The sequence below is a fragment of the Psittacula echo genome (genome assembly GCF_963264785.1).
Source record: "Psittacula echo genome assembly, chromosome: 7".
Classification (NCBI taxonomy): domain Eukaryota; kingdom Metazoa; phylum Chordata; class Aves; order Psittaciformes; family Psittacidae; genus Psittacula; species Psittacula echo.
The window spans coordinates 13456549-13482743 of record NC_137740.1 but is presented as its reverse complement, the minus strand read 5'-3'; the positions used below and the strand labels follow the sequence as shown (position 1 = coordinate 13482743).

Here is a 26195-nt window from a genome sequence, read left to right as displayed (position 1 = left end):
ATTAGTACCATAAGCCTCCAAGATGTACTGAGCACAAAGATACAACTGAAGTCTGGGAAAACTGAAAGGCAGAAGTAAAACAAAACATGAAACAGAATTAAATAAGCAAGCAGAAAGTAGAAAGCAGTAGAAAGAAGAAGAAACAGCTAAAGGCAAGAAAATGTGAAACTCAGTAAAGAGCATTACACTGTAATATAAAAGAGAAAACTTCACTTATTGAGTAGGCAAAAGGCAAAAGTCTCAAAGAGAGTACTTTTACAGAAAATATAACTGATAATGACATGGGACTATTTTTAAAGAAAATGTCTTCAGTAAGTGGGAACACAACTCATGGTCTTTCAAACACATCTCACAACTGTAATTGGTATTCAAAGAGGATCAGAAAAAATAACACTCGTCAACTTTGTTCCCAACATCAAAACCGGGTTAAGAAAGGAAGGTGATCAAAAGCACACTCCATCTACCAACCAACCAGGTAATGCAGTGCAAGGTGTTTACAGAAGAGAAGGAGCCTGAGGGAGGAAGGCTGCGTCACACTAAACCCATGCAGGAGGACTCCACCTTGAGCTGCAACATCAGCTGGTGTGATGACAAGCACAGAGGTCTTAAGGCACTGACCTCCTGCATTGACTTTCAACCTTGTCCTGAGTTTAGCAGTAGCAGTCGTTTTTTCTCCTTCTTAATAGCTGGTGCAGTGCTGTGTTTTTGACTTTTGGCCTGGGAACAGCGCTGATAACACCGATGTTTTTAGTTAATGCTCAAATGTTTAGTCTGACCAAGGGCTTTCTGAGTCTCATGCTCTATCAGGGAGGAGGGGAAGCCAGGAGGAAGCAGAGACAGAACACCTGATCCAAACTAGCCAAAGAGGTATTCCATACCACAGCATGTCATGCCCAGGATGTAAACTGAGAGTTACCCAGAAGGGCTAGTTCACTGCTCAGTCAGGCTGGGTATCGGTCGGCGAGTGGTATTGCATTCTCTTCCCTTGTTATTTTCCTTATCATTATTATTATTGGTGGTAGCAGTAGTGATTTGTGTTATACCTTAGTTACTGGACTGCTCTTATCTCAACCATGGGAGTTACGTTCTTTTGATTCTCCTCCCCATCCCTCCGGGAGCTGGGGGAGGAAAGGGCGGGGGGAGTGAGTGAGGACTGCGTGGCTGGTTTACAACTGAGCTTAAACCACGACAAACCTACAGCTATAGGGAGAAAAATTTCAATCCCTACCTACAAGTGGTAATGGTACCACTACATTACCTACAATGGTAATCCCTACCATCAGTGGGTAAATGAGCTATTAGAGGTTATGAAACCACATTTGTTGATTAAAAAGTGTTTGGATTATACTCTGTTCCTCAAATCTGTGTATAAAAACAGAACCTGTATCACACTTCTGTATGGAGACTTGAAGTAACAAGAACTAAGCTAGTACAAGGGCACAGCACCTCTTCAGAGACATACTTGTAAAACAACAATGAACAATGAAGCCTTAGAGAGAATACGTAAGAATATTGAACAGGACTTTTCTTACACCTGAAGTGAATGACCTAACTTACAGAGGAAAGAATAGGAACTGTGTTAGTTCCAGCCATGTGCAGGCAGTAGGAATCATTTCACCAGCATTATAGTAGCTTTGAAAAGACTGAATACTCAAAAGACTAGACCAGCTGTGTTCAGTCCAGCTGAGAATTTAAACTGAAATCTTGGGGAAAAGAAAAAAAAAAAAAAAATCATATCGTTTTATTCTAAAAGGAAGGAAAACTACAAAATCTCATCTTCTGGTTTCAAGAAGCCAGAGCTTATGCTAATGAATGTATAGGATGGGAGACAAGCAATGCCCTTTGTATATCATCATTTCACTTAAAAGCTGTTAGTAGATGGTATATGAACACGTCAAGTTTCTAATTCAAGAACCCCTACGCTACAGTGTTAAGATTCACGACACAAGTTCCTCCACATTTCAGGTTTTTTTTCATATTCCAGGAACCAAAATAGTTTTCAGTGTGCAAATCAGAATAATGTATTATATGATCACACACAGTATGTATATCCCCATATAGGTCTCCAGTGAAAATCCATTCTATCACAGATATCAGTCTGTTACAGTCCAGCTAGAGTAACTCAGTCCTTTCGCTCCTACTACAGCACCCTTTGGTTTTAAACATGTGGATCTGCAGTACAAGCTCTGGTGTCTGTCATATACATTACTAAATAAAATACTGATACAACTACTAGAACAGCTCAACCTCTGAACTTATGCTGGTAGGACTGTGGCTTTCAATTCTACATAACTGGAAATTCTGTGGAAAGGAAGTAAAAGGAAACATATCTCCTAGCTTCCTGGAGACAAGAGACTGCATGTCCCAAAGTAAAGAATGATTTTAATTTATTTTATTGGTCAATGACAAAAAGAGCAAAACACTATCACAGAATGCATTTCAGTATTTATTACTATCACTTAAAATGCCCCATACAAGTCACTGATGAATTCAATATTGACTCCATGACATCAGAATCCAAAACAAGTCATATTCATTTAATAAATTCTAACCAAGTACAAGATGAAAGTGCTGTCTACATTCCTGGAATGCCTAATGGTGTGTACATCACATCAGGCTATCTGACATTCAGGATGAAAACCAAGATAACCCTAAGGAACAACTAGTCATTAGCATTCCAGAAGACACAACTGCTACTGAAGGTTATGGTTGAGTAGATAGTTTGGAAAAGCACCGAATTTTAGAGAACCACCTCACAGGGAGCAGAGCAAGGAGGCAGAATATGGAGCCATATGCACTCCTATCAAGACAGCTGAATAACTAAGGTACAAGCTGACAGTTCTTCAGAGTGACAAGCTTGCAAAAGAACACAGAGAAAGAGCAGGTTTAGGACTATAACTCTCCAACTAATGACACAGATCTCTGTAACATGATGGACAAGCTTATGTTAAATAAGCATCTGTCCTTATGGAGAGGAGTGTACAGTCTGTAACTATTTAAATTCAAGGTGATGGTACTATAACCCTAGGATTACTGATTGTCCTTCCTCTCATTTCTTAATGTGGCTCATCTTCTATCATAAATCTCTTAGATGGCATATATATATAAATATAGTAAGTCTTCACACTGCATGCTATGGACCTCTAAACATTCTTGCTTCACTACCTACAGAACAACTGAGTTCTCCACAGCAAGATTCAAAGTGACAGATCAAGCTTGCATTAATACACACGTGCAACCCCCTCATCACTACCACCACTCTCTAAATGCATATGCATGAGATCTATCTATCTATCTATCTATCTGTCTATCATCTACCTATAACAGGACAAAACAAAGGACAGGAAGGGAAGACAAGACATTACATGATATGCCTATCAGAAATGCTGCTACAGCAAATTATTCCATTCTAAGTGCTAATTTACCTGATAAGTTTTAAGGGTAACTGCCATATACACAAAACCACACTTTTGGTAATCAGCCCTTAGCAGCTCTAAATAACCAAAACATTACAATAAATGAGCATGGTGAATAGTCACATATCCATTTCTCATTGATTTCAATGGGATTCAATGTACCATATCTGAAAAATTATACTATGCGGCTGATAAAACACATACAGCATTACAAGAATAATAATAAGTATTTCTTTTTTTAACATATAATTCTATAAATAGTACTTTGCATATTATATTTATTTTAGGGCATGTATAATACATTATGTTCCATTAGAATCAATGAGGAGTGAAAATACAATTATTTAAAATTATTTGGATTAAGATAAAGACGATTGACCTTTTAGCCTTTTTCCATGTTTTCAATGGAACAGGCTGAGAAATACATTTTAAATGACATTTACATTAAAGGGCAGCATAAAGGAATGAGACTTGTGACATCCAGAGGCATGGGATGGACCTACAAACCAGACAATAAAATTGCTCAGGGGAATAATGAATAAATGCCAGATCAACTCTTCATGTATTTTCTTACTACTTGCTTCTTGTTTGTCCCCTATCAAGCTCAATTTTCTACCTAAATCAAACACTGAAATCATCAGCACTTTTCTTTCAAAAACTAGAATTAGGTTCTATAGTATATGCTTAATCTTCTGGAAAACAGCATTAACACAAGCACAGGCAATTATATCAGAATATCAAATAGATGGATTTAACAGACTTCTGCAAACCCCATATATATGAACTCATTATTAAAATTTAAATGCTTGAATAAAACAATAATGCTACTTACTAAACTTATCTATGAAATGCTGATAGATTCTGCAGTTGCCAAGAGTAGCAACACACACCTGAGAATAACCATAAACATTGTAGCTTAAAACAAAAATGGAGTCGCCAACTCCTCTCATTGAGGGAAGGAAGATAAACAGGGAATACTGACAGCAAATTACACAAATTACAAATACTAAAAGACATCAACATGCCATTTTGTAGTTGTATCACAAACATACTAATGCAAAATACTAAGTTTTCTCATGCAGGACACAGGCAAATTAACTTCAGAATCAAAGACTCTTACACTGTCTTCCAAGACATTAATAGTGAACTAGCATAGGTGTATTGTTACCTCAAAAGAAACATTTTCCTTCCAATTTCTACAAACTTAATCATGTCTCTTCTACTTCTTGCTTTTTTAAAGCACCCAAGTGCTATGGGGTGCTTCTTTTGAACTAATGAGATTAGAGACTTGTATTATTACTATCTACTAGTAAAAGAGAAAATGTGTCTCACTGGACTTTAAAACAGAGGCTTTCAGTATTATGTATCTTAATGGTGTATTTCATTTGAATGCTCAGCATCAGACTGCACTGAGATAACACACTGAGGAAACTGAGGAAATAACACACAGGAAAATCAACTTTTTTTAAAAAATGTCACACTGAGATGATATATGGAGTCCACCTGGCATTTTTGGGACTACTGTTCTTCTAATAGAGGATTTAACCTTTACAGAAAGAAGATCAAGGAGGTAGTTTCTCTGACTTGGGAACAAATATTTCACCAGCTTCTGCCTTAGCACTGGCATCTCAAAATAATCTAAGGTAAACACAGCTGCGATGTAACTAAAAGCTGATTTATATTGTCATCATTGGGCTTCAAAACACAAACCTTTTCTGTTTTAAACCAAATTCACTATATATCACTAATTAACTACAGGTGAATTATTACTACATCTGCATCCCACCCCATATCCCAACACTACATATCACATTCATATCCCTCACTTTTACTGCGAATAAGATGATGAACCATTCTGAAATACAAATCTGAACTGGCACAACAGAAGCATTTCAAAAGCTGGAATAATCTTTCCAAAAGCTTTATCAGTGAGAAAATACTAAATCTGGTGTCCTCTCCCTCATATCTTCAAAACTGGTGATTTCACATACACCACTGGATTAAATGGCAAAGATGGCAAAGAATGCCCGCTTTTATAGGTAGGTATGTTCTCCAGCAAGGACCTCCATGGGCTGCAGAGGGACAGCCTGCCTCACTATGATCTGCACCGCAGGTTGCAGAGGGATCTCTGCCCCAGTGCCTAGAGTACCTCCTCCCCTCCTTTACTGTCCTTGGTGTCTACAGAGGTATTTCTCCTACATGTTCTCTCTCTGGCTGCAATTGCTGTTGCAAGTTTTTTTCCACTTCTTAAATACATTGTCCCAGAGGTGCTACCACCATCATTGATGGGCTGAGCCTTAGCCAGAGGTGGGTCCACTGGCACTGGCTGTCAGACACAGGGGTAGCAGCTGCTCACAGCAGCCACCCCTATTTCACTCCTGCTACCAACACACCGCCATGCAAACCAAATACAACATCTAATTTCGTTCTCTACCCAATTTCATGGCTGAAATTCAGCCCCCTTAAACAAGTAAGTATTTGCCGCCTTTCATCAAACAACCACAGCAGATATGCAGCAGGTCCAGCAAGTGTGGGTACAGATGTGAACTGAGTGGATACAGATGTGAATCTTCTTTCTGTTCACAGATGTGAACAGCAGATATGCAGCAGGTCCAGCAAGTGTGGGTACAGATGTGAACTGAGTAAGTCTTATTCTGCCTAGCCAGGCTGTACCTCTCAATCAGCTGCCAGTATCCTCTTGGTCAGCCACTGGCCAAGAAATAGAGATTTCCCAAGCAAACAACACAGGCTTCCTTTCAGTCTAAGAAGCAGCCCTGTGGATCACTTCAAGCCCATAGGCTGCCTAGTTTATAGTGAAATTATCACTTTGAATTTCCTCTTTAAACTGACAGTCATAATGCTGATCCATTCTTTACCCTAAGGGCTCAAAGCGCTTTAGGAAGAGCTATGCAAGTGCTAGGTGTATCATGTCAAAAGAACAATCAGTAGAATGGGACTATCTCTTTGTCCTGTGCTTGAAAGCACCTGGCACCACAGAGCCTGCTCTAGAAGGTTTAAAGGAATAATGTTAACATAAACAAACATTTTGTAACTGTGTCCTGTTTGCACTGCCCTCAGAGCCAATTAGTTCACTGTCAGGAACAACAGCAAGGTCTGTTCATAGCAGTCTCCTTCTTGTATGCCCTTGAATAAACTATTTCTCACATACTGTCATATTATTTTCATTTCTGTACTAAAAAAGCAAATGAACCGCACAACATCACTTGCTGAAGCCACATTATAATTTAAATGCTGCTTTCAACAGAAAGCATTAGGTAAGACCATTTCATGAGAGGTGCATCCTATAGAACATCACCCACAGTGAGTCTTTAGAGAAATGTTTGAACAATTTGCTTAAGACAAAAAATGCAGTCATGGGGATTCTTGAATTTTGGTCAGATGAGGGTGCTGACAGCATTTGTTCTGTATTTTCACTGTTTCTAAACTGCCTCTGTAGGAATGAGAATTCAATGTTTACAAGCGGGAGCTACAGCAAAGGTTTGGAGACATGGAGCTTTCACCACCAGTTTCAGCTTTGCTAATGGCTTCTATAAAGTTATCAACCATATACTTTACTGGTGGAAAGGCTGCAACATCTCAGGATGCAGAGCCTTAATTTTCTTGGGAGGGGCACCCTATCTGAAACCTGAAGCACATCCAGACACAGACAAATTCATCTTGAAATGCTGGAGGTTTAAGATCCAAAGATTTTAAACTAAGACTAGTTAGCTTAGTTCTAGTTTATACTAAACTCGTTTCACACTCCTAAAATATTATATAGGACTGTTCTAGTGGGCACATTGTGAGGTCTCCAAGATTGGCTTTACACCAACCCTTCCCTCAGCCATTAGTACAGGCTGCAGCAAATGGTATAGAATTGAACCGTTCTGTTTACCACAACAAAGGATGATACCAAAAGGAGAGAATAATTTTAGAGTTAGCATGGAGCTGCTCTAACTCTCACCTGGGGCCAAAAGTGATACAGTCCAGCTCCAGAAATATTTTGCTGCTTGAATTTCTCTTTCAGTCTCAACTACAGGACTAAACCAGAAGTCAGTTGCTGTGTAGTAATATTTAGAGACAGGATTTATATTTAAAACAGTAAATCTCTCAAAAAGGCATACAAAAGTATAAGAAGTATTTTTACACTCATAAAGGGTTTCTGTACCTGTATCTCCAGTTTCAAGTTGTGTGACACATCCTTCAATCTCACCAGACAAACCGGTTTTTGTTTGTTTTTCTAGCTTTTTTAATACATGAAAGTGCTCTTCTTCATTTTCTTAGATTTAGAATAACACATTTAAAAAGCATTCACAGCTCACATTAACATCTAACCAGCAGCAAAAATTGTCATTTCTATTTTATCTTTCTTAGCTCCCTGATTACAAAGTTCTATTAACTGAAAGACAGCACCAGTTCACAAAGACAATCAAGAAGAAAGGTCAGTGGTTTATGAAAGGAAGTTCTGGCCTTTCAGGGCACCACTGGGACTTGAGCTCAGTGCTTGTCTCAAGAATGAGAAGACAGAGATTCAGTGCCCCTCAATAGTATAATCCTTGCACTGCTCATAAAACCACAGAGATTTCCTGAGATATGAGGATGATCACTGAAACAACAACCCTCAAATGAGAATTCCTTACAAATACACAGGCACTATCAGAATAACATATGACAATAAGTATTGCCAAAGTCTGTATTTTATTAAAACTTAGACCTATTGATAGAAAAACCAAGTATCACTATCACTCTCGCCCTTTGATGTAGAGAATCCTAAAAAATGTTTTAGAATACTGTAATTATTTCCCCAATCGCAATTCTGTATTTACACTGCGGCTCCAATTTCTTCTGCGATATTCTAAGCTGTGCTCCTTTAACAATGAGACCCGCATACAAAAAATTTCAGAAACATTCAGTGCAGGAAATATTTGGGACCTAACCACTATTAGCCTTGGACTGCAGCCTCCCATTCTTCTCCCTAATCTGTACGAATCTGACAGAGAGGGCCTGATTTTGCATGCTACTTGTCCCTTCCATCTTCAAATTTTATTGATCTATAGATTTCAGCACTTCAAAGTAGAACCAGAAATATCTATGCACCAACATAAGAGAGGAGTTCTACTAGGTGATCAGCAGCTGATGCTCAACATCTCGCATATTCATGCCTGCAGCACTGGCTGCCTCTGCTAGTAACAACTGATTAGGCTGCAGACGTGGGTACTAATCCTGTTTCTGCCGATTTCCAGGGGAGAATTCCACAGTTTTAGCAAAAGCAAAACTGGGCTCTTTTAGTAACAGTATTTAATTCCTAGCATTTCCTGAGCTTGTATGCCTCTTCCTAGCTCCACAAAGCAGCATGTGGGAACGGCCTCGGTCACCCAATTCTATGCTTCTGTTCTCCCAAGAAATACAAAGTTACAAGAATGCCTGCCCAATCTAAGACCCTCAGGAGATGCACAACAAGATGGATTATAATAAAGGAAAAAAAGAAGGTTTTTTGAGGCTGCCTTCCCTGACAGAGTCTCAACATCACTTGATGGATTATTTGTCAGGGTCCACCATTTGTGAATTTGTGAGTCATGTATCTAGCTTAAGCTGCAACATCATGGCAGGAATATGTGTATTTCAGTGTCTAATGAGAATGGTTTGGTTTGTACAAATTCCCTTTGAAAACCGTGCAGTGCAGCTTTTATTGCAGTTTTATTATCCATGATAACAGGATTCACTACTTGCAGTTCTCTTCTCCAACTTTCCTCATTTAAATGACAGGAACAGAATTGTTTTATCTCTATTTTTACTCTTTGAAAGGGAAGAGAAAAATACTTACTTCTAATCCATTGAAAACAAGGCAAACTGAGGTCATTTAGACTTCAGCTGCGTAATTTTAAGCCTGAAAGACCACCTTAATTTTTTTCAGAGAAAATATTCCCTAAAGCCTCTACTTCTGTATCCAGTTGCTCAAATCTCACTAAAGCTATACAGGAAATAACTGAAACTTTTTGTAACTGTATTCTCATAATTTTTGTACTTGCTCTTTAGACTTCACAAATTTTAGTCAAAGAAAACCTAGAGCTATCTAAACACTAAGCATACAGTGGATGCCCTTTCAGTCTACAGAATTTCAGGAGACCTACTGTTTTCATCTACTGGATCAAACACAGTCATACCACAAGTGATTTTGCCATGACTCAATGTCCAGGGAAACCGAGGATCAGCATTCACTGAAAGGTTAAGGTCTGAACTGACAGTCTAAAGTCAAGAGCTTTGCTCTTAATGATGATCTTTATGGGTATATGGCAAGATTTTTCCTCGTCTTCCCAAACTGTTTTTGTTTCACAGCATTGTGATAGACTTCATACTTCAAAACTATCAGTCAGCTACTTTATGCAAGCACATTTATATTCAAACACATTTTAAATCATCCTATTTGTTGGTCATCTTCTGCAGTCAGGTAAGGATTTTATTTTTCTTTACACTAAAAAATGAGGGGACTACTTGAATATGCAAAGAGAAATCTGAGATGCACCATCATGATTCTTCTCCCCATCAATGAAATTAATGTATCTGATTTTTATGCAGAATATATTTTTAATGTCATATGACAGATAGCAAATGCACAACTGAACACAATATAAAATAGATGCCAAATATTTTCAGGTATTATCAATTAATGAACTCTGTGTAAATAGTTGGTGCCAGTATGATGAATACAGTTTCCCTAACAACTCAAGGGTGCCCACTTTATGCTGTTCAGTGCCTGTATTTGCAAGCCCCATTAGAGTTTATCAGAGCCCAAAACACTGCAGCCCTCCTGCAAACATCAAATACCACGCTTAAAGAGTTAACCTGCCCTAAGTCACCAGAGTTAGTGCAAAATGTGTGTGGTTCAACATGCTCTGAAAAACAAGTGATTTATTTAAGTGCCTGTGTACTCATTTAGAGTAAGCTCTTAGTGTCTCAGACATAGTAAATGACACTGACAGAGCCTGAAAGCCAAAACCAGCTGTGTGGTCCTCAAAAGCCTTGTTCAGCCACCATCTAAATCTGAGCTCAAGCACTGCTCTTTCTGTGTGTCTCGCTATGATCTGACAGAGTTAAGTCCGGCAGCCTCAAAGGACATCCAACATCTTCATATATGACGAAGTTGAAGGAGTTACACAGTTCAGTAAAAACTATTAGAAAGCTCTTTGGAAAGTTATCAGGTAATGCTGTAATCTCCAGTTTATGTGCTTCTCAAAGTATGTGCTTTAACAGCTTCTGGAGCAGGAGCTCAAATGTTTTACACACCTTTTCCATGTAAGATCCCGAACTCAAGACCACAAATCACATTCTCTTCCATTATCTTTTATCTGGGCTAAACCATCCTCCATGATCCTGTCCCAGCAGAAGAGCTGGACTGCAAGAGAACTTGAGTATTTTTCTGACAGGCAGGTCTACACAGCAGAATAGATATCTCCTACTGAGGTGCATAACCCTCCCAATCCACTGTATATATCTTCAATGTTATACAGAACAAGGTCTGAAATTGCACTTCCAAGCCACGCATGAATGTCAGGTCTCTCAAGTGACTGCTTGTGCACCTATCATGAAGCTGAACCCCCTCAGTTTTCAAACTCTTACCTGAAATTCATTGTTGGGCACTCAAGGTCAAATATATGGTTTGAACTTTTTTGTTTTACTATCCCCCATGAGGAATTAATACTCCTGTACTTTAAGGCAGGAGTCTCCATTTAATGCTTCTACGGCACCTGGAGATCCTCAGAAGCAAGGCGATATGTAAGTATAAAGTATTATTATTTAATGAGTTGAGGGAAAGAATCTCGTTTCAGAAAATGGGAAAGTAATATGTGTGTAAAATATAAAAACAGACACTTGAAACTATATTTGCAGGAGAATGGGAAAAGAAATTGTTACTTGAGGGCTTCTTTTCTGACTACTTCAAGAAAAATACAGCCTGATTAGAAAAGTACATCTTAGGCATTTACCACACTCAAAAGCTTCTATATAGCGTATTTTACCTACTGCTTCAACATACAATGCAGATTTCATTGTATGATTATGTTGCCACTTTGAATGAATACTTGCACTAATTGCACTAGTTGGCTATTATCAGATAATTATTTAAAAATTAATCTTCAGAAGTTTTAGGTAGGACAACACTAATTAAATTGTACAGACATCCACAGTGAAATGGAAACCTTTGATACCTATAGCATAATACCGTGGCTCCTTACTACCAGTTTTATACTCTGTTGGGGCTAAAATACTAGCTTTAATCTTCCACAATGAATTTAACTTTGCCTCCCAGCTTCACCATTCTTTTCATACAGTTTTGTTTCAAGTCTTGCCTTGCCTAAATATGCTGCAACTACAGCACACTTCTTTTTTTGTGACTTAATGTTGTAATTTGAAAGGAAATCATAAGAATAATTACTGATATAATAAAACATGAACATACTGTAGACAACTCTATGGACTTTTAATTAGGAAATGTAGGTCCACAAAATTCCCCTGTTCTCCTTTCAATGGGCTGTCACCCACTGCGCATTTTATTTTCATTAATTTAGTATTTTGAACACCTTCTGTCAACTTTGTCTTCGTATTTCACAAGCATAAACATAAAATTCCAACGCTGCTAAGTAAGAGCTTGAAATGCAATCTTCTTATACAAATATATATAACACAGCTTCTTTTTTTAATTGATTGCTCTCTGCAAAAATAAGGCATAAATACTAGGACAGTTTATTCATTTTAATTTCTTTGCACTTAGACATGGCCCCAGTCTAAAGAAGGATCTAACCAGACTCTGACAGTTAAAGATTAACAGTCCTGCCACACCAACAGGCTTGACAAAGGAGCTTAACTTAATCCTTAAGGCAGTATGTCTTATGTGTATTACTGCATAGCAGCACAACTTTAATAAACACAGTGTAATGCAATTTTCAGTACTTTTACTGATGTAAAGTACGGGATATGAAACAGAAAAAAAAATATTGACAGATCTATTTGTTTTCCAAAGGAAACAAAGAGAAACTAGAAAGCTCACTTTTTTTTTTCTTAAGATTACCTTTATTTTGAATTTCAAAGTCTCATTGCTGTGCACAGACTGCTACACAGAAAAGCAATTCCAATAAAAATAGACAAGCAGATGCAACCTCATCATCCACAATCAAGAGGCAATGGGACTACAATTTCAGCTAAACTGGCTTCCAGAGTGCTCTGTTATAGCTGGGTTTACCTCTAATTCAGTCACAAGGTTTTCATACACTTCCTGTGAGCAATGCATTCCATTTTAAGAAAGTCTTGAGAACTTACAAATCTATTGGTCCTCAGACTTAGTATGACGTGGCTGAAATCACCTCTTGCAATTTCAAGTAAAATTAATCTTCTTTTTCTACTGGCTACAGACCAATAAAATTAAGCATGATACCCAAAAGTTCAAATGTTAGGACACTAATTGCCATGTTAAAATGATTTGGTTTTCCACAGTATGCTCTACAAATAGGATATGTCATCTTCATAACACACTGAAAAATATCCCTAGGAAGCGGCATAATTATAAAAAATCATTTCTGAGAAACCTTAATAAAGCTGATGCATGTTATCATCAATCATTTATTCTGTATGTGTCTGAGAGCACTGATAAAAACATAATGGCTCTGATTTTAACACAAACTCTTAAGGTGCTCCAAACGCAGCCATTTCACTGTATTCCATACCTATATGAAACCCCAAAGACAAGTTTTCAGGTCCTGTGAATTGTCTCAAACCTAGTTTTGATCTGAAGATCTTACAGGTTACACATATACGTATGTATAGGATATGTTGCTATTCCATCTTGAGAGCAGTGACAGCTCTGACACAAAGACAGAGCATCTGCACCTTCTACTGAAGCCCAAGATGCTGCACATTCAGCATCTTTCATGAGAGCAGAAACATGATCCCTACACTTAAAGGTGGGTATCAAGCCGAGCAAAGTTTCAGATCAGCACAGCTGAGAGTGAAAGAGGATTCTAAAGCTTCATTTCACTTTCCAGGCCAAAATGTCCACAGGCATAATTAAATATATCCCGAAAGCTGTTCTGTATCGCAGAAATTGCTGCAGATCAAAAGGGATCACTGTGCTGTAGAAATCAGACACATTAATACCAGAGATACCCTCCTGGCCCTGATATCCCTCCTCTACATCTACCAGCTGCACGAAGTACCTCATTTATGCCCTTAAACTATCAGGGATACATCAACACTACTCCTGAGAATGAATATTCAGCAGACCTATAACTAGGTTCATTGCTGCCCTGCACTGCTACTGAGACATAAAGCAGATACAGCAAAAGTGAAGAATTTAGCCCTAGTTTTGATTCTACTTGTAAAAAAGTAGAGCTTTTGGCTATTCATAAAAATTAAAAAATAAATTAAAATTAAATCTATGGTAATTACATACAGAAAGAGTAACATTAAGGCTCAGCAGTCTTACGTTAGTGAAGCTATTACTAAATATCCTATCAGCAAAAATTCTTTGTTGACTGAAATTAAGATACAATCCTCAACATTTCCAAAGAAATATGCAGGAAATATACATGGTAAGAATACCAGAAAGCATAAATGAAAACACAAACATTGCAAGTGAAATAACCAGTCTATAGAAATAGCCATGTTACAAGCAAAAAACCCTCTTAACTTCATGATTTTATAAAGCAATTAAAATCTTTTCTTTGATAAGTACATGCCCAGTGAAAAGAGCCAATTTCATCATAAATGGTGACTTAGTCATCTAAGTAGCATGATTTAGTTAGTCATCTAAATCATGCTCTGTGAACTTAATTTAGGGTCTCATTTCAAACTCTGAAAGATGATCCACAACATCATCTATCATATAGGCTGCTCTACAAAAAAGAAATGCTGAAAAATAGTCTCTTTTGTTAAGTGCACTAAACTGGTGGCAATCTAATGACCAAAATTTAAGCAACAAGAGTACTCTGAGGCAGGTTAAGTAGAACTTCTGACTGAACACAGAGAAGTGGGCAATTCTACAATAAATCTGGAAGTTGTAGTTATATTTCTCAATTGTATTTGATGGGAAATTCTTGGTGGTGTGGCAGAGGACTGAAAACACTCCTCTGGAGCAGGATTAGGAAACCATTCAGATATGGACTAGCAGGTTTTCACACAGAGATGCAAGCAAATACTGACCAAGTTCCATACAACCAACCACAAGCAAACTCTGCCTGTGCACTGAGATAGCAGTATGCAGAGAAGCTCTATGGTGTAAGCTACATAACTGCACCAAATACACTGCTGAGCCCAAGATAATAAACCCTGCCTCTCAGTCAAGCTTATTAGTTCTGGCTTAGCAACATGCTAACTGCAGCTACTCAGCTGCCAGAGCAGAGCCGGTGCATCTCCAACCAGCTCAAAGGGAGGGCAGAGCACACTCTTGTCTGCTGGCAAAATCCCACACAGCCATATGCTTAGACATCATGTCAGCTGGCACTCAGCAAGAGGGGGAAACCCTCAGTGAAGTGCTAGTTATTATGTATGGTCCCATTCATGTCCGAGGTAGTTCTCATGGCTAATGTGAGCAATATTATAACAAACTGTCTCAGTCTTTGTAAGGCTCATGAATCACTGTTAAAAACAGGAAGAAATCCAGAGCAGCATTACAAAGAGAATACATAAGTAGATGAACAAATGGAAACAGCTGTGACTTTGCCACAGGTTTTTAATTTTTAAAATGTATTTTGCAGAGTCATCAATAACATCAATAATGAGCATTTTATAGAATACAAGTGTTAAGGAAGAAATTATCTAAATAAAAAAGTGTTTTGCTATGTTTTGTTTTTAAAAAACAAGAGCCCACCTACAATTATCCAGGCACAACCAGATCAGCTGAGGAAGGACAGGCAGTATTAACTCTGCATCACTCTGGCAGCTGCACTGAGACCACTGGCTGTATGGTGAGGTTTTATGTTCCTATTTTAGAGTCAACTAATATGCCAAGATGTGTAAAACTTACCCTTTTACAGTAGCATTAAGAATAAAATGGACAGTAACAAAATTTAGGAGCACGTGTCATTATCCTGATCTCCAGGGATGAAATTTAGCCAAGTGTCTGAAGGACTGACCCTAAGATGCCAAACTGAAAGCTAGAGAGGAGGCAGGGAAGGGACAGCACAGGTGGTACAACAGCACACACTCGCTGTGAGCCTCTGCTCTCTGCATAAAGACTGAGGATAAGGTTTGGAGAGCACTGCTTCCGGGCATTTGGCCAAAAGCTTTCTCATGAAGACTATGGACAAGTCTTGGAAACCACAATGTTTTCTAAACATATCTTTGCTGTGGCCAAATGCTTAATCTCTGCAAATACAAGGCGTATATAGTTTGGCTAGCTGAAGTTAAAGAACAGCTAGTATGTCAAATGCTGTTTTCAGTCCCTGACACTGCACTTGAGAATCGCTCAGAAATGTTTTGAGCATATCTGTACCACTATTCTCTTGGCACCCCATTTAGCTTCAGCCTATCTTGCTCCTGAAAGCACAAAGCAGAGCCAGCCAGTCCTCGAAGAAACTTACCTGAAAAGGTCAGGATTTACTTGCTCAGATACAGTGTGACTATTGTGCACTTAATACTGTGCAACTCAAGCTAACAAGCCTGTCCCAAACTACACCATGTCGGCTTATTGACCCAACCTTCACTAGCTTTGGGATCTCTCCATCACACTTTATTGGCCCATAACCACGTGCTACCCTTGTGTCAGTTGCCTTGATTACCTGTTTCCTGAGATGCTTATGTTTCATACAAGTCACAAGGGTGAATTTCATTGAAACTGAATAAAAATGTCTACCCACAGAGAATGCAATGCAGGTGAGAAAGTTTAAAAGGAAATGGGCCTGAATGTAACCCACACCACTATCTACAAAACTCAGCCTGGTTTCTCAAACTGTCAGAAAAGGTTTAAACCTCATGCAGGCAACCTGGTAAGTAGCATGTACTTGGTGATGAATGCAGTCTCCATAAGTCTATTTCTCAGCAAGCCATTTCTTAAGCAGAACAACAGTCCTTTAACCTTCCTGTGCACAAAGCTCTAGACAGATATACATTTACACAAACTTGCGCCATTGAATTTTTCTTTTCCTTAGACATAACTCTTAGACTGATGCTCTGCTGAGTGTTATTACATTTACTTTTATGACCTGCTATAGCTGAGGGCAAGATACATTCTAATTTAATATTGTCCAACAGTATAAAATTTACAGAATATTTTATTTCAGCAATATTAACATCATGCCAGTACCTGAGGATGCTAATAACACACTAAAATCAAAATATAACATTTACAAAACAAAACCCACATATTCCAAACATATTGACTGTTTACTGAGAAACCACCTCTTCTTTTCCACATTATTTCTTACTAAGCCATCCATTCTGTAATGGAATTTTTTTCTACAGCTGCAACAAATTCTTAACAACGTGTATTCAATTATGAAGTACATATTTATATATTCTTGTTCTATGTTACTTACAACAGTCCAGATTAAATCTGAATTAAGAAAATCTGATCTATGTGGCCTGTATCCCATATAAACCCATTACTGTTCCCTTTGATTTGACAATGAACATTCTGCAAGAGTTCACTGTCATCGTGAAAAAAATACTCTAGTATTTTAAAGAACCCAATATTATTCTGAAGTATTCTTACAAGCTTGAGTTCCACAAGAACCTAGTATTCATTATGGCACTTAATATACACATTTTGCTGCTCTTATGCTGTATATCTCTCTGAATACATTCCAGGCACTAACAGTATTACCAGATGTGCCTAACCTCTGTTCAAATGTGGTATATTCTGTATAGGAATGTATACATGTTCCTCAGCACCTGTCATGTCTTTCATGTAACACCATCCGGGGTACCCCAGAGCTCCACTTCTCCATTTGTATTTTGCACTTCTGTTGCAAAAAGACTCTCTGAAGACAGAAGGCTTCAGCTTTGACCTGTCCCCTCACTTCCAATGTGACACTTAACTGTATTTGGATATATTCAGAATGACAATGGAGAACAGCTAATAGCAGTTTCTGAACTGGAAAATATTTGCTTTTCCAGCTGACTGAAAACTTCAGTAACTAAGCTGCTTTTAACCCTTTAAGCTTTAACTGTTAGAGCAAAAAAGAGTGATGACTAATGGAGACTGCTAAGGGATGAGGTGAAACAGAGTGAGGTGAAACATCATAATGCTTCACCTCACCTTCAAGGTAGCTTTTGTGCTGTCACATCTGCTTACATAGGCACCAAACAACTGCTCATTTGATCATAATTGCCCTAATTAGAAGTTCAATTAATACACCCAGTTCTTCCTCTCAATGCCACCTCAGCAGCAAGGTTGTGCATACAGAGCACTACCTAGTAATACAGGTTAAAATAGTAAGGAAGGTCACTGGGAAAAAGGAAACTACCTGCAGTCTACTGTTCTGAGGATATCACATAGTTAGGATGACACTCAATATACACTTACGCCCCAGGACAAGCAGAAAGGGAGAACTTAAGGAACTCTATTGAGAGATATCCATCAGCTGTGAACAAAAATTACATTTCCTGTCATTGAAAATCTCATTTAGTTCAGACTTGCTTCCACTAAGGATTAAAACCCTTCAAAAGAACACTTTGTCTTCACAGGAAGATGAAAATAGCCTAAAATGCTCACAGTGAGAGACTCTGAAAAAAGTGCACAATACAGTAACTTTAAATGGTTATCAAATATAACATATTTCAGCACGTACTAGGTGCTCATGGTCACTAGGTGCTCAAATGTGGTCACTGAAACTAATGATGAAAATGAAAAGAAAAACAATCCAGGGGTTTTGCATGAGAGACAGGCAAATCTCACTAGCAGACAAAGTGTTGCCAATTCCCTGCCTGGAAGTATTTGCATATACATCAAATGAAGAATTCTGCATGTTCACTAACGAAGACAGGGAAGCAGACAAGGGAAATGGACAGCACCCACTTATTAAAATATGAGGCATAAGATATTCATAAACCAGGAAAGTGGGTATTTACTCATTTGTCACTTTTCATGATTCAGGATAGAGGCTATAATCCAGAATCAAACAAAAAACAGAAGCACAAAATAAATAAGAGCATCTTCATGCTTCTGCAATTTTTCTTTTATGAAGGAAAATAAAAGAAATTCGTCTTAGTCAGTTGTAAACCCAAGATAATGCTATGACCAATTTTTGGTATCAGGCACTGCTGTGAGATGTGACTTTTTAGAAATGTGATAAAATTAAAACATGATTCTGCATTAACTGTCTTGACCTGACCATCTACCTCCTATTTACGTTTGGACTGAAATCAATCATAAAGATTTTGTGATACAGTCTCTGAAATAATGTTTGGTTCAACTTCTGTGAAAGAATAAAGCTACATCACACGATGTCACAAATTACATGGGGCAAGATCTTCACCTGATATAAACTCCAATACTTTCTCTGTTTTCAGTATAACAATTATTATTTACTCTCCTTTATCTTCTCGATAACCAGGAAATGATCAGAACACAGCTAGTACGTGGTTGGGTAGGTTTTTATGCATCACATTAAAGAATTAAAATAATAACACCACACATTATATACAAGTCAAACATCTTTCCATTTTCAGGGACATCTGGATATTTAATTGTACCTGTGTTCCTTTTAGACAATTATTTTAAACAACAGGCCCTGACCCGTGCCTGGAGTCACTATCTCCACTAGTTGGATTTCATATCTAATGGCACTTGTTTTAGAATAATGATAACTGTGAAATATTACTTGGTTTTATTCCCTTGATAGCACATTTGTGTTCTCTCTCAAGCAGACACCGGAGTCAGAATTCTACCAAAAAAAATATTTTTGTCCAACTACAGAATATGGACTTTTTCATAAAATAAATGCATAAGCTGCACAGCTAACTGATATCTTTATGTGCACATTTGAAAATACTTTAAGTAGGAACAGTTTTAGGCTAGGACTACTGGTTCTTTGCAGAGGTGTCAAGCAACCTGGAAAGCAGTAAAACGTACCATCATTTCCTGTCACTGTTGTGCACTCTGTATTGCACACTAGGTAGTATCATCTAGCACACAGACGCTGCTAAAGACTTTGGACAACAGTCACCAAAAAGAATTAATCCAGTACTATGATTTGTTAGGCTGAAAAAACACACTACTGCAGTAGCTCAAAAGTAAGAAAATACAAAGCATAAGGTAGTTATTATTCAAATGTTGGGTAAACCTGGTAAAACAACTGTCCCTACCCTGTGTGTGGATATTCAGTTACATTCTCTGACTCTCGTGGTTTTAATTCTTTTCTTAAGCTGTCAACATTATGAAGGGGTTCAATAAACCTGCAGCTTATCAGCATAAAAGGTAACTACAGTACCTCAAAACAATAATAAAATAGATCTTAAAAAAGCCAGGAAGCCAACCAAAGGGTGAACCAGGGGCCTCCCGGACTCACCTCACGTCTGGATCTTGGGCAGACAGAGGTGTCCCCAGCAAGGTTATTCTAGAATAAAGACTCCCCCTGGCGGATCTCTCACATAATAAAAGCTCCATCAAATAATTGCATAATATAAGAGGTAACAATTTCAGAGGCAAATAGAAACACGCAATGAAATCATGGTACACGGTTTACAACTCAATGGGCTCGATCCCACCTCAGGCAAGACAAGCTGGTTTTTCATAAGATCCCTTATGATTTTGTGATAAATTCATTTGAAAGACACTACAACCCTCAAAGTAATTTAATTCTTTCCCATCTCCACATATGTTCATTATGAAGGTTGGTTTAGTGACACCCTCCACCTCTCCCAGCCCAAAACAGTAAATGCTTTAACTGTTTAGGTAAAAAATTCCAATTCCTAACTCTTTATATCTAATACTCATTAAAAAGTATATAAAATGTTGAGATATCCAACCTGCTATTTTACGTGCACAAAGTTTAATACCCTGGAAAAAAAAAAAAGTTTCATGCCAGAACAACTTACTGTGTCTCAGAGATTAAGGAGCTATAGCACTATTTGCAGAATGAGTCTTCCTCAAACACTTCATTAACTACACTGTTCTCTGATCTACATTAATTTAAAGGGATCACAAAGATTTCTTTGCATATGCTAATTTACATTAGCATAAAGAAATCATTGCGATCACTTAAATTATCACATTGATCTCAGTGCTCTCAAGGTATTTAAATGTGGTTCTAATAAATCATAGATTTTGTCTGCAAGATTGATTTTGATATGTTTTTTTTCTTTTCTAAGAAACAAAATCCTTGATGGCTTGAAATATTATTCAATTACATATGTGACAAATTCATATTTTATTCACAGTACCAACTGTTGAGTCAATACTGGGTAGAAAGCTTTTTAACTATCCAGAGACATGTTCTCCCATTCATTTCAGAATAGTAATATAATAGTTAAATATTTTATTTCTTGCAAGTTCTGGAAGAGTGTTAGGTTTCCTACTTTCATTAACACTCTCTTATTTGTATGCAGCAATTGCTTTAAAAATATTAGCATTGTAATTTCTTGCTAGCACTATGATAAATCAACAGAAAGTCTTATCCCCATGCCGCTGCATGGAAGAGCATAATTCTGCCTCCCTCCATGCCAGTGACAAAACCTCTTTAATTTCAGGATTACAGTCAAAGAACTCATGAAAGATGTTAGTTTGACAGCCTGGGACTCCTGTCCTTTCTAATTGCTGAACAGCTGCAATAACTAAGCAGTGCTACACTCTGCCAATATGCATCTGTGAGAAGCAACAGCTCCTTGAACAGGGTAGCTGCTACTTCTCCATTTCAATCCTTGACCTTTCAATAGTAACCATCAGCAATCCATGTTTTCTGTTCCAGATGTGGGAGTTTGTAGGATATAAACATCTGGCTATTGGGAACAAAAAGAGATGTTATTCATTCATTTCAAACATCCACCAACAATGACTGCTGTTGCTCTGGGACATGCAGAGGCAAAATGCCAAGAACCAATCTCTGAATTGACTGCATTTCTGAATTTTCTTGGTTTAAGAGTTCAGCTCAACAAGAACAAAGTTTGCACTGCTAAACTGCACAAGGCTGCTAAAGCTGAGAACACGGGTTCTGATCTCTGCTGCTTGACTTGGGAAAAACTGGGCTTGCAGAAACCACGAAGGCAAAGCACTAAGAAACAAAACAACACAAATCTGACCAAATGACAAAAGACTACAGCAAAAAGACTACTCAACACAGTAAAAAGAATATTATGTATTTTGGCTGTATTTTCAGAAACTGCCTGTTTATCTTGACAGGATGAATGAGAAACTACAATTCTTACTGAATATACAATAAAAGGAGGAAAATTATTGGTAATTACAATACTGCAGGATCTATTTCAAAATCATTGGTACTTTACTAAGCGCCTTGATTTTCTGGCAAACAGTCTCCATATATGATTACCCAGCGCTACTAAATGAGCTGTACTGTTCACAGTGACAGAAATTTGTAATATATAGTAACTCACAAAGTAGACAACTGTCAAATTCTATCCCTGAAATGTTTATACTACCTTATGACAGTTCCTGTGTCAATACTCATATTTTAATTATGGATTTATAATAACATCAGTACTTATCAAATAGCTTTTACATATATGTGCATGCTTACTCACATTAAATACATCAGAATGGGTATACCATCAAAAATATGACACATCTTCCCATTAAAGCAAACTATGGGATCCAGAAACAAAGTCTTCCTGAAGTCAAGAACCTGTTTCAGCTCCTAGATCTGAATGATCTAGGCATTAATCTCCCATAACTGTCATTCATGCATGAACACATTCCAAGGATGAATTTAGTATAATGGTCATTCAGCTTCAGGTCATTCAACCTGACAAATAATCCCAAGATTCTATGTGGGAAATTAAGGAAGTTGTATTGTGAAAATCTCCCATCCGTTGTCATTTCAAGCTGACACCCCTGTGCCATCAGAAAAACATGCACCATTACTGAAGTCATTCCTCCCTTACCCTTCCCAGCCCATTGTCCTCATACAACAGGTACTTGTCAACTCCCTCCAGGCCTCCCTGTTCCTTCAAGTATCACCTCCTTCTAACAGCTACAGAATTTTATCTTGCTCTCTTCTTGCCACTCTCCTAATAGTCCTTAAAACCTCCTCAATTCCTTCATTTTCTCCCACTTTGGGATGGACTTTAATGCTGTTTGCCGTTCAAGCTGTTTTCTCTGTATTCTCCGCTGTTCCACCCAAAAAAAATCCATGCTCTCTGAAAATATTTCACCATTTCTCAGTTCTTGCAATCTCTCTCCCTCTTATCATCATCACCAATCCTGTATCCTTCTTTTTCAAGCCTTTAATGTCTGTGATTATATTGCATTCTCCAATTTTATTTCTGCAGGAAACCTATGTATTCTGGGATTGTAAATCCACGTTAAATATACAGGTCTGTTAAATTACTAAAACAAATACACTATTAAGAGTCAAAGCTCTTCTCTCCATCTCCTTATGGTAATACAGTGTCCTCACTCCCCTGTAGACCACAGTGGCACAGCTCTCTGCATGATCTCATGTGCATTAAAATAAAAAGCAAGCTGGGAACACAGCAGGGACTGCACAATCTTTCTGACCCACAGAAGTTACGTGGAAAACTTATTAAACCTTCAGCAGAGTATTACTGTGAGGCATGAGCTACATTAAATGAAATTCAGAAATGCAGTATCTGTGGGGCTTGAGCCATATTATAATATATTAAAAAAGAGTATTATCTTTCTCCAAAACACAGGGAAACATTAAAATTACTCTGGAAAATAGTAAACACAGAATAATGATTTTATATATGTTCTATTAATGAGGGGTGTTCAGGAGTCAGCAGAAATCAATGTAAGGGGTTATGGTGTCAGAGGGGCTATTCACATATACAACTTAAAAAACTCCCACAGATGCCTTTTCAATTATTACTGCTTAAAAAAAAACATAATAAAAGAAAAAAGTGCATATATATATCTACACCTCAGCACTACAGTCATGTTCAAGAAGAACAAAAGAATGATGAGAGAACACTTCAACACAGTAGTAAGCCGCATGGCCAAACTTGCTTTTTCTACACAGACATTACGCTTGAGGATTTCTAGAAGAATCATGTAAGAAAACAAATAAAGCCTACAAGGGACCATCATGAGCTATTTTTCTGTGTTAAGAGCCCTACAGATAACTCTTGCATAGAAAGTGAAGCCAGAAGGAACAATAAAAAGCTCTGTACATCAAAGTCACTAGTCTTCACACAGTGCCTCTAAACTGAGCCCAGTAACTTGTTTGACAAACATATTTTTCAGAAAGATGTCAGTCTGGATGTGAAAACATAAAGTTGAGAATCCTCACTTCCTGTGCTTATTTTTTACAGTAGACTTTTACTGCAAGAAGTGTGTGTACTAAATATTATCTGGGGTTTTGGCAGAGGGGATCCTTGGAGTTTCCAGGTAAGGGCAGCAAACTGAGCACAGCACAAGAAGTAGAGGAATCTGCCTTCTGAGAAAATTACTGAAACTGAAGTATCTCTTCAGCATGGATGTGCCACCTTGCTCACTTTATCTCATTATGTCTCCTGTGAGATATCAAAGCTTAGGCTGCCTATCTCTGGTAAACGGGTATTAGTGTCTGACAATCCAGCCTCTTAATTCCTGTGTCAAGGGGAGGGACACCATTCTGTTCACCATTAAAGAGATGCCCCCAGTTTCTAGAATGGCGACTATGGCTGACAACTTCTGCTTCCCAGGGGAAGGATGAAAAGGTCGTTTGTGCGGGAGATACAGTTCTCTTGGTTTCCCAAGACAAAATGAGCTAAGAATAAAACACCTACCTACTGACTTTTCCTTCCAGCAACTAAACTTCCTTCTTTAACCCTTCCTAACACCATCATAAACATACATTTGTAGCGTACCTCTAGCATTCATCACTAGAAACAAAACACTTCACCCTCTATCTTCTACAGGCCAAGGGAGGAGATGACCAACACTCCACATAGGCCTAACAGCAGGCTGGACACCGGGTCCTGACCCCGTTAATCCATGCACACAGGGCCAGCAGCAACAGCAGGTGCAGGAGCCAGCCCTGACAGCAAGGCTGCCAAGCCAACGCGATCTCTGGGCGGTTAGCCGGGGGGCAGGAAAGAGAGCCCTGCAGGTACGGGGCAGGTTCCCCCTTGGGAGGACAGGGCAGCCGCACGGCCGAGGCTCACCTTATGCTCCAGGACGCTGATGTAGCCCTCCAGGAGGCCTGCCCCGACGGGGAGCGCCGGATGGTGCTGGCCGCGTCCCGGCGGGCGACTGGGCACCGCCGCCACCTGCTGCTGCCTCCGCCGCGGCTCCGGGCGATCCCCGCCGCCGCCGATACCGCCGTACATGAGCAACAAGCTGGTGCACATGGTGGTAAGCGCCAAGCAGACGGCCAGCCCGTGGCGCTGCGGGGGACAGAGAGAGGCAGCTCAGCGGGGTCCACCCGCCGCAGACTCAACCCCGCTCACCGCGCACCGCCGCCCGCAAGTTTCACGCCACCGGAGATCCGGCAAAGTGCGAGGAGAGAACCGGGGAACATTCTCGTTCCTGCTCCTGCCCCCTGCCCACCCCTGCTTCCTCGCCTCTTCGCCCCTCCGTGTGCCCAGCTCCCCCGCGCCCCTCATTCCCATGCAGCCGTCTCCCGTCGGGCATCTCATTCCCGCATTCTAACGAGTGTTGGGGATTGTAGCGCTTCTCCCACACACACCCCGCGCAGCTACCTCCAACCTCATCCTTTAAGCATATCGGTTTTCTATCCGCTCCTTAAAACGCACACACACACAAAACCCCCAAACAGCGAGCAACACGAATAAAAGAAAGCAAGCGGAAAGTTCTTCGCCGCCGCCGCCGCTGGGGTTCCGTTCTCCTTTGCGCGATCCCGGAGCGCCGTGAGGCTGCAGCCCAGAGGACGCTGGAGCGTGTGCAGGGGGCCCGGGGCAGCCCCGCGCGGCGCCGCTCCTCCCCGCCGCCGGAGCCGGGATGAGCAGTGCCAACAATGCACTTACCATCAGGGTCTTCATTTTGTGCGCCTCCCGGTCGCCAGTCCTCCCGCTCCCCGCTAGGCTCGGCATGGCGGGGAAGCCGCAGACATGGCTCGGCCAGGGAAGCGCCGCCGTGGTGGGGATTACGGGGGAATTACACCCGGCCGGACCCTCGGAGCCTGCCAGAGCCGGGTCCTCAGCTGCCCCGCCTGCCTCCGCCCCCTCCTCCGCCTCCTCCTGCCGGCGCAGCGGCGGCTCCACGGCCGGTGGAAGTTAACTTCTGCCTCCCGCTCCGCCGGCGAGCCCCGGGCGGGGATGGGGGTTGGCAAGCAGCCGGGATGGCCGCGGCAGGTACCGCGCGGCACCGTCCCTCCGGCCCGCGGTGGGCGTCGGGCGAGCGGGCAGGGTCGGCGCAGGGGCTCCCTCCCTTGGCCCAGGCTTCTGTCCTGCTGGTAGCACCGGGGCACGACCCTCACATGGTGTTCTTTGTATTTTTCCCTGCCAGAGAATTCGTCGCTCTCTCGCCGCCAGCTGGGTCTCCCAAGGCTGGCGGCGTTCAGGCAACTCTTTAAATTCACGTTAGTCAAAAAAAAAAAAAAAAAAAAAAAAAAATCGACGCCTTCAACTCGTTGTGCGGCGCTGACACCGCCCTCTGTCACACAACCTGCCCCAAGCCGTAAAAACCGGTTTCAAAACCTTTTGGCAGAACGTCTC

At 39.8% G+C, this 26195-nt stretch overlaps 1 protein-coding gene across 1 annotated transcript in view; it reads right to left on the bottom strand.

Annotated features, from left to right (window-relative positions):
- The window catches only part of ST6GALNAC5 (ST6 N-acetylgalactosaminide alpha-2,6-sialyltransferase 5), a gene marked incomplete at both ends in the record, with an annotated part of 71793 nt that extends 46222 nt beyond the window's left edge, over positions 1-25571 (bottom strand). Inside the window, 2 exons of the mRNA XM_080623362.1 lie at positions 24684-24905; positions 25506-25571. Of these exons, the coding sequence (XP_080479488.1) occupies positions 24684-24905; positions 25506-25571 (288 nt within the window). The remainder of the gene's footprint in view (positions 1-24683; positions 24906-25505) is intronic.
- Between the last annotated feature and the right edge of the window lie 624 nt (positions 25572-26195).